General features: G+C 31.6%; 1 protein-coding gene across 1 annotated transcript; it reads right to left on the bottom strand.

The window, feature by feature from the left end:
* Positions 1-7651: 7651 nt before the first annotated feature.
* Positions 7652-8716, bottom strand: LOC131605359 (uncharacterized). Its single transcript, XM_058877727.1, has one exon. It carries the CDS (start codon positions 8714-8716, stop codon positions 7652-7654), a length of 1065 nt encoding a protein of 354 aa, XP_058733710.1.
* Between the last annotated feature and the right edge of the window lie 291 nt (positions 8717-9007).

Below are 9007 nucleotides of genomic sequence, written 5' to 3'. Positions count from 1 at the left end.
CTTAAATGCAATTTTGACCCCCCAAATTTCTCAATTACTTGATTTTGGTCCCTATGTTTCAATTGCTTGATTTTGGTCCCCCAAGTTTTGTAATTGCTTGATTTTGGCCCTCCAAGTTCCAATTGCTTGATTTAGACCCCTCAAGTTTGTCTCCTTTTGCATTTGATAGTCCCCTAATGACACGTGGACTAAATTTCTCTATTTTCTGTTGCTTTTTCTCTTTTCTTTTTTTTTTTAATTTTCTTTTCTACAATTTTATTTTTCTTCTGTTTTTAATAGTTAAATTTTGAATGTAATATTTAAAAAATCTTAAATATTTCATTCAACTCATGTGTAATGGCAAATTATTTTGACAAAATAAAATAGACCACTGCCTAATTAAAATAACAAACTCTTTGCCAATAACTCTCTCATAGTTAAGCATAAATCCCAAAGTCTAGCAATCCTATTTCAATTTTTTATAAGGGATATTGCATGTTTGTCTATATATTCAAAGTTGAATAAAATATTTAAGATTTTTAAAATATTACATTCAAAGCTTAACTATTAAAAAGAGAAGAAAAATAGAATTGTAAAGAAGAAAATTTAAAAAAAAAAAAAGCAAAAAAAAAAGGAAGAAATTTAGTCAACATGTCATTAGGGGACTATCAAATGCAAAAGAGGATAATCTTGAGGGGGCAAAATCAAGAAATTGAAACTTAGAGGGCTAAAATTAAGCAATTCAAAAACTTGAGGGATCAAAATCAAGCAATTGAAATATGAGGGACCAAAATCAAAAAATTGAGAAATTTGGGGGTAAGAACTGCATTTAAGCCTTTATTTTTTAAAAAAATTTGATTTTTAATATGCATATCCGTAGTCACCCTTTTTGATGTTTTCGAAGATTCACATCCGATATATAGGGATATTTATGAAATTTCACCACTGATTCTTAAGAAGGTATAGGTCTATAAAGAAATTGTTAAAAAAATGGGTTAAATATACAAAATCCTATGTAATTTAGCGAGATTCGGTTTAAGTTCCTGTAATAAAAAATTTAAAAGCCCCCTCGTAATTTTCAGATTCCGTCAAATAAGCCCCCAATTGTCTAATTGCATCAAAGATTCTCTTTATTTGCCAACTTGGCAGTCCATGTGGCATTTTTAATTTTTTTATTATTATTTTTAAATCCACCTGGATTTTTTAATATTTTTTATTTCATTAAATATTGTTTTCGTTTTTAATTTTTTCATTAATTTAATTTTCATAGAATTATTTAAACTAAAATTAATTTAATTTTCATTTTTTTCCATAATTATTTAAACTAAAATCTAATTAAAATTATATTAGATTTATGGTGCATTATCAGCTTGTAATTAGTTTATTGACTTATATTACTGTGTGGTATATAAACACAAAATCATTCACTAACATATCCGGTGTAGGACTCTATTTTTTCTATTATCACTGCGAGCCAGAATGAAACAAGTTGAACAAACACATAACAATTTATAATAATCTTTACCCAACAATGCAAAGTTTGAGTCTGTACCTAAAACAAATGAAACATCACCCAAATCTTTCACATGGAGGTTTCCATCATACTCCACTATGAGGTTTCCATCATCTTCCACAAAAACATTACACAAAACAACCATATAGAGGTTTCCATCATACTTCACTATGTTTATATCAGAATCCAGCCATTCATGTATATTTTCTTTGCACCACAAGTTTTTCGGCGAAAACAAAAAAGAGAAAACATTGATCCAGAAAAGTGTTCCAATTTTATCCACAACATAAACCTGCCCCTTGTATAGTATTATATCATCTAAATACTTATTTTCTGCACCATCATCCTTTAAGACGGTAATTTTATTCTTTCCCATATTCGAAACATAAGTGATGATGATTGAATACGATATATTTTGGTTTGTAGTAGAGAACATAAGTGATGTGGAATACAAATATTGTGAGATGAAGGTGGAAAAGGAACAAGAGAACGCCATAGACTGCAAGTACTACGAAATTGAATAACATGAATAGTAGTGTTGAGTTTTTGTCCTATAACGGGAAGATTTGAGTTGGAACACTCTTCCTCTTTCTTATTCATGAACATGAACATGAATGTATGATGAACTTGTATATAACAACCACCACCACCTCCTCATTGAAGCCATGAATGTAATGATGAACTTGTATATCTCAATGGTTGCTTTGTTTTTTACTGCTGCAGTTGCAAGTCGCAGTAGCAACACCTCGACTTATTGGAGAAGATGGAATTGCCTGTGTAATTTTAGGGTCCCACATCGAAAACAATTCATTAAATTGAAGTGCTTATAAACCTTTTTAGTGCAATGGTTTACAAATAATGAAATAATAGGATTAGTGAAATATATTGAGCCTAGTCTATTGTTTTAATAGTTAATTTGAAATCCGAAAAACAACCCTGTAAAAAAAAAAAACACAGATTCCGTCCCTGCCATTTGTAGATTCCTCTATTTTGCCCCCTCATTGAATTTGGTCAACAAAAATGATGATGTGGCGCTATTTTTTTAATTATTTAATTATTATTTTATGACGTGGAATGCTGATATGCTGACGTGGAATTTAAGTTTTTTATTATTTTAAATTCTTTTTAATTCCACGTAATAACCCTTTATTTTTTATTTATTTTAATTTTATTTATAATAACCCTTTATTTTTTTTATTTTAATTTTATTTATGTATTATTATTGTTATTACATTGTTAAAATTAATAATTCTTAAAACAAAAACACAGATTCCGTCCCTGCCATTTGTAGATTCCTCTATTTTGTCCCCTCATTGAATTTGGTCAACAAAAATGATGATGTGGCGCTATTTTTTTAATTATTTAATTATTATTTTATGATGTGGAATGCTGATATGCTGACGTGGAATTTAAGTTTTTTATTATTTTAAATTCTTTTTAATTCCACGTAATAACCCTTTATTTTTTATTTATTTTAATTTTATTTATAATAACCCTTTATTTTTTACTTATTTTAATTTTATTTATGTATTATTATTGTTATTACATTGTTAAAATTAATAATTCTTAAAAAGTTGTCTAAAGTAAGGTATGTTCCACACCATTCTACAACACCCTTGCCAACTGAGCTATTTAATTTCTTTGGCAATTAATTGCATCAATATGTATATGTTACATAGGTATTATTCAACAATATAATAAATCGAAAGTATTTTTTCAACCATAAGTATTATTCAACCCAAATTTATTATTCAACCATATATTAAAACTGAAAGTATTATTTCTATAAATAAATATATTTTTCAAATATATTATATTGAAACGTTATTAAACAAACAATTTTAATATTTATTATTTAAATACTAAAAATAATAAAATAATAATAAATTGAAAATAATTGAAATATAATTTCAGTTTATTAATTGAACGTAAATATAATAAACTGAAATATTTAAATATAATACTTTTACGTCTAATATATTAATTATTTTTAATTGAAATATTAAAAACAATTAAAAATTTTAAAGATAATAAATGTTATTTGAAAAACAATTAAAAAGTTAATAATTCTACAGTAAAATTAATTCCAGTTTAATTTTAGTTTATTATTATAGTACACTAAAAATTAATTAACGTTATTATATTAAACTGGAAATAAATATATTTTAATATTTTAATATTTATTCACCACTTTGTTTTTTTTTATGTTTTTTATATTTAATTTATATATTTTAGTTTCTTAATATTTCATTTTATTTGAACGTAAATAAAATTAATATTAAATATATTAAACTAAAAAATAAATATAAATATATCTTATTAATGATTGAAAGTTGATATTAAATATATCTAATTAATATATCAATTTTACTATTTAATTAAATTTTTACGTTTTACAATATATCATATAAATAAAAGTGGAGATATTATTCCAACAGAGCTTATGGCCTAATGGTATAGTTATCTTTCAATGAGGTAGGGAACCTGGGTTCAACTCTTACCTCTACAAATGGCAGAGATGGAATCTGTGTTTTTGTTTTTATAGGGTGTTTTCATGCTCGGAATTTTAATTGAAATTTAAAACATATTTTAATTGTTTTAGATAAAAAAATTAGAAGGTAAATTTTTTAATACCTAGGAATTTTGGTTTGCACTGATAACTCCAATAAAAATTGATTTAAAATTTTGATTTATTTTAAAATAAAACAATACTAAAAAAATAACATAAAATTAAATAACATTATTTAATTAAAAGATGGATAACTATCCCACTGAATTCAAGTGAAACGTTTACCAAATTAAAAAACATTTTTTAAAACAATTTTGTAAAACATTAGAATCAATCAAATTTTAAATTTTTTAAAAGTAAAAAAAAAAAAAACTATTTTTAAAATCGGACTAAAGAAACTCTTTAGAATGGTAAGAAATGGAGAATATTTCATATTTAATCCAAATTTAAAGGTGGTAGGGTTAGTTGTTGATATCGCAGGAAGCAGAAAATAGGAAAGAACTTTTCATTATTATCAGTCAATAATTACTGTTACATTGGGAACTTGTATATATAGTGCAGTTAAGACTAAATTGTATCCACTATGCACACTGTACATTAATAATAAAACTATACATTAAAGTATATCTAAGTGAGCAAGCTATTTACTATGCTAATACCTCCCCACAAGTTGGAATGTGGATATTGCACAATCCCAACTTGGACAGAAGAGAAGAGAAAAATGATGAGTGTAAAGGTTTGGTGAGGACATCTGCTAGCTGAGAACTAGAAGGAACAGGTAGAAGATGAATGAGTTTGGACGCCAATTTCTCTCGAATAACATGGCAATCCAGCTCAATGTGTTTGTTGCGTTCATGAAAGTCGGATTGTGAGCCAAATAGATAGCAGACTCGCTATCACAGTAGGGAGATGCAGGCTCAGAAAAGGTGATACGAAAATCATCGAACAAATAACGCAGCCATTGTATTTCACATGTCAGAGAAGCTAAAGCTCGGTATTCAGCCTTAGTAGAGGATCGAGAGACAATATTATGTTTCTTAGAACGCCATGAAAGTAAGGTATTAGTGAGGTATAAGAGCCTTCCAATCAATTTTCTGTAGGATGAAGGATTATCTAATGGGATACCACCAGTAGAAGAAAGCTTTGTATTTGGATCAATAGGAGTTGAATTCAAGCAACTCTAAAACATATTTCCTTTGGCTTGAGAAAATTCCTGAGGTGGATCTTGCTATCTCCAATCCTAGGAAGTATCTGAGATGACCGAGGTCTTTAATTCTAAATTTTTGATCCAAAAATGTCTTGACTTGTTTAATCTCAGTGAGAGAGTTCCCTGTGAGAACTATGTTATCAACATAAACAAGGAGTGCAGTAAAATGATGTGTAGTGCATTTTGTGTAAAGTGAGTGATCAGCCTCAGATTGTTTGTAGCCCAAGTCTAATAAAGCAGTTGATAGTTTGGCTTGCCACTGTCTACTGGCTTGTTTCAAGCCATATAGAGATTTTATCAGTTTGCATACCTTAGAGGAATCTGGACTGCCATAACCAGGGGGTAGATGCATATATACTTCCTCATTGAGATCTTCATCGAGGAAAGTATTATTGATATCAAGCTGTTCCAAATGCCAATGTTTGATGGCAGCAATGGATAAGAGAACCCTGATTGTTGTGATCTTTGCAACAGGTGAGAAGGTGTCAAAATAATCTACCCCTTCAAGTTGAGTGTAACCTTTAGATACTAGCCTTGCCTTGTATCTCTCTATAGTGCCATCAGCATGATATTTAATTTAATAGACTCATTTGCAGCCAACTAGAACTTTACCTGCAGGAAGATCTACAAGGATCCAAGTTTGGTTATTCTCAAGGGCAGATATCTCAACATCCATAGTCTTTTTCCAACATTCATGTTTTGAAACTTGGGTATATGTTTTTGGTTCAGAAATGGATGAAATGGTGCAACAAAAATGTTTATAGGTAGGAGAACAATTTTGATAAAATAAAGAATTAGAGAGAGGATAAGGGACAATTGGATATGGTTGAGCCCTAGTGGATAGGAGATTGCAATGGAAATCCTTGAGATAACTTGGAGGGTGTTTTGGCCTAGTAGATTTCCTTGTGGGCTGAACTAAGGCAGGTGAGGCAGGGATAACAGCATGAGGACTAGTAGCAACAATTGTGGTATCAGGCAAAGCTGTGTCATGAGGAGAATTAGGGTCAAATTCTATTATATTAGGGCTGGGACTAACAGTAGGACTAACAGGGGCTACATTGTCATGACAAGGAAAAGGACTGGATGTAGAGTTGGGACTAACAGTAGGAGGAGCAGAGATTAAATTTGTCTCAAGAGGAGTGCTATTATCCAACAGTTTAGGCATGGTGCTAGTCACAGGAGTATTAACAGACATTTCTAGAAACAAACATTTCATGTGATAACATGTCATATAACAAGTAGCCCATCTTTGAAGCCAAGAAAGACAGCCTTTCTAGCTTGAGGTTGAAACTTAGTTTTATGAGCCTGAAGTGTGGTGGCAAAACAAAGACATCCAAAAACTTTGAGATGTATTAAGACAGGAAAAGAGTTGAAAGTATTTCATATGGACATTTATTTTGAAGGAGAGGACTAGGAATCCTGTTAATTAAATGTACAGCATGCTTAATGCTGAAATTCAATAAGGTTGTAGGCATGTTAGAATGAAAAGCAAGGGCTCTAGCAACATTGAGAATGTGCTTATGTTTTCTCTCAACCACCCCATTTTGTTGGGGTGTTTCTACACAATAATTTTGTTGGGAAATACCTTTGGACAGAAAAAATTGGCTTAAAGTCAGGAATTCTGAACCATTGTCAGATCTGAAACATTTTAAAGTGGTTTTGAATTGATTTTCTAAAGAGGCAATGAAATGGATAATACTCTGCTTTACTTCAGTTTTAGTTTTAAGGAAAATGATCCATGTAAATTGAGAGAAATCATCTACTAATGTAAGAAAATATTTGCGACCTTGAATAGATTCAGAGGCAAATGGGCCCCATAGGTCATCATGAACAATATCAAAGAGAGCATGAGTAAGAGTAACACTAGTGGGAAAAGGGAGCTTTTTCTATTTTGCTAGATGGCAAGAATCACAGGGTGCCATATTACTTTTATTACAAGGAATGAGGGGAAATTTCTTAGCTTAAGTATGCATACATGAATCTGAAACATGTCCTAGACTTGAATGTCAGGTTTCAAAGGAATTTGAAATAAGAGCATTACATTGAGTAAATTGAGTATAAGTATCTATGATATAGAGACCTCTTTGCAGCTTAGCTGTACCAATCGTTTGCCTCAAATGGTTCTACAAAATATGACATGTATTTGAAGAGAAATTGAGATTACAATCCATGTTATCAGTGAGTTTAGTGACACAGATCATATTAACATGGAAAATAGGAATGTAAAGAACATTGTAAAGGGTGGGAGTGGGGATGACAATGACATTTTCAGAAATAGAAGCATCTATGTGAGAGCCATTTGGTAAAGACACAGAGATATGTACAATAGTGTGATAAGATGAAAAGTTAGCAAGATCAAAAGTGATGTGATCCGTGGCTCCTGTGTCTAAGATCCATATAATAGAATTCTTACCAATTCCTATAGGTGTGTTGGAATTCATAGCTAGGGGTGAAGTGGTGATGGAATTGGCAGCAGGAGGTGTTTGGATTGTTGAAGCAAGGCCCAGATGCTTTGAAACTCCTCCTGAATAAAACCAAAAGAAGGTCCTGAAGCAATTTCTGCAGATGCTGAACCATTGGTAGCATTGTTAGCTTGAGACTGTGAAGAAGCATGAGTGGAATTCTGGCCTTTATTCTTCTGCCTGTAACCAGGAGGGTAGCCATTCTTTTGAAAGCATGTATCCACGGTATGATTCGTTCTTCCACAGTGTGTGCACACCCTATTACCTTTACCTTTAGAAATGTGTGACTGTTTGCCATGTTGACCGTTGACATGAAGAGCTGTAACCTCAAAATTAGTGGAATCAGATGACAATGAGTAATTGAGTTCTCGTTCTTGTTGAATAACAAGAGAGAAAGCCTTGTCAATGTGAGGCAGAGGTGTCATCATCATGATCTGGGACTTGGACTGTGCAAATCGGTCATTCAACCTTTTCAAAAACCTGATGACATAATCTTGCTCACGGTATTTCTTGGCAGAGTCAACAACACCACATGAGCAAGCAAACGAACAGGTACAACAGGGAAGGGGATGATAATTTTCAAGTTCATCCCAAAGCATCTTTAACTGAGTAAAGTATTCAGATACATCGAGTGTACCTTGGCGGAAGCGATAGAGTTCTTCTTGGATATCTGATATGCGAAAAACGTCACTATGCGAAAACCTAATCCGTAAATTGTTCCAAACATCTGAAGGTGTAGCGATCCATAAAACCGATTTCGCGATGGATTCAGAAATGGATCTTTGAATCCAAGAAAGGACCATGGTGTTGCATCTAATCCACTGAGCATACATAGGATCGGAGACGAATTGCTTTGGGAACGATCCATCGATGAATCTTTCTTTGTTCTTCGAAATCAACGCAATGTGCATCAATCTAGACCATGTGTGATAGTTCTTGTTATCCAATGGTGGAGCAACAAGAATCAAAGCTGGACTTTCGTTTGAATGAAGATATAAAGGGTTTGTAGAGTTTGTTGCAAAAGCCGCATAGCTCTGGTGATCCATGATGAAGAAGAAGGATCGATTGAGGAAGAAGAAAGGTGAAGAATCTTCATCTTGATCAATCGATGAAGAGCAATGAAGAATCTTGAACAATCAAGAAGGAAAAAGGAGGGAACGGTCACTAGAGCTCAGTTGAGCTCTCATACCATGTTGATATGGCCAGAAGTAGAAAAAAGGAAAGAGCTTTTCATTATTATCAGTCAATAATCACTGTTACAATGGGAACTTGTATATATAGTGCAATTAAGACTAAACTATATCCACCATGCGCAATAATAAAACTATACACTAAAT

The sequence above is a fragment of the Vicia villosa genome, linkage group LG5 (assembly GCF_029867415.1).
Source record: "Vicia villosa cultivar HV-30 ecotype Madison, WI linkage group LG5, Vvil1.0, whole genome shotgun sequence".
NCBI lineage: Eukaryota > Viridiplantae > Streptophyta > Magnoliopsida > Fabales > Fabaceae > Vicia > Vicia villosa.
The sequence above is the reverse complement of the archived record's forward strand: the minus strand, read 5'-3'. Positions and strand labels throughout refer to the sequence as shown.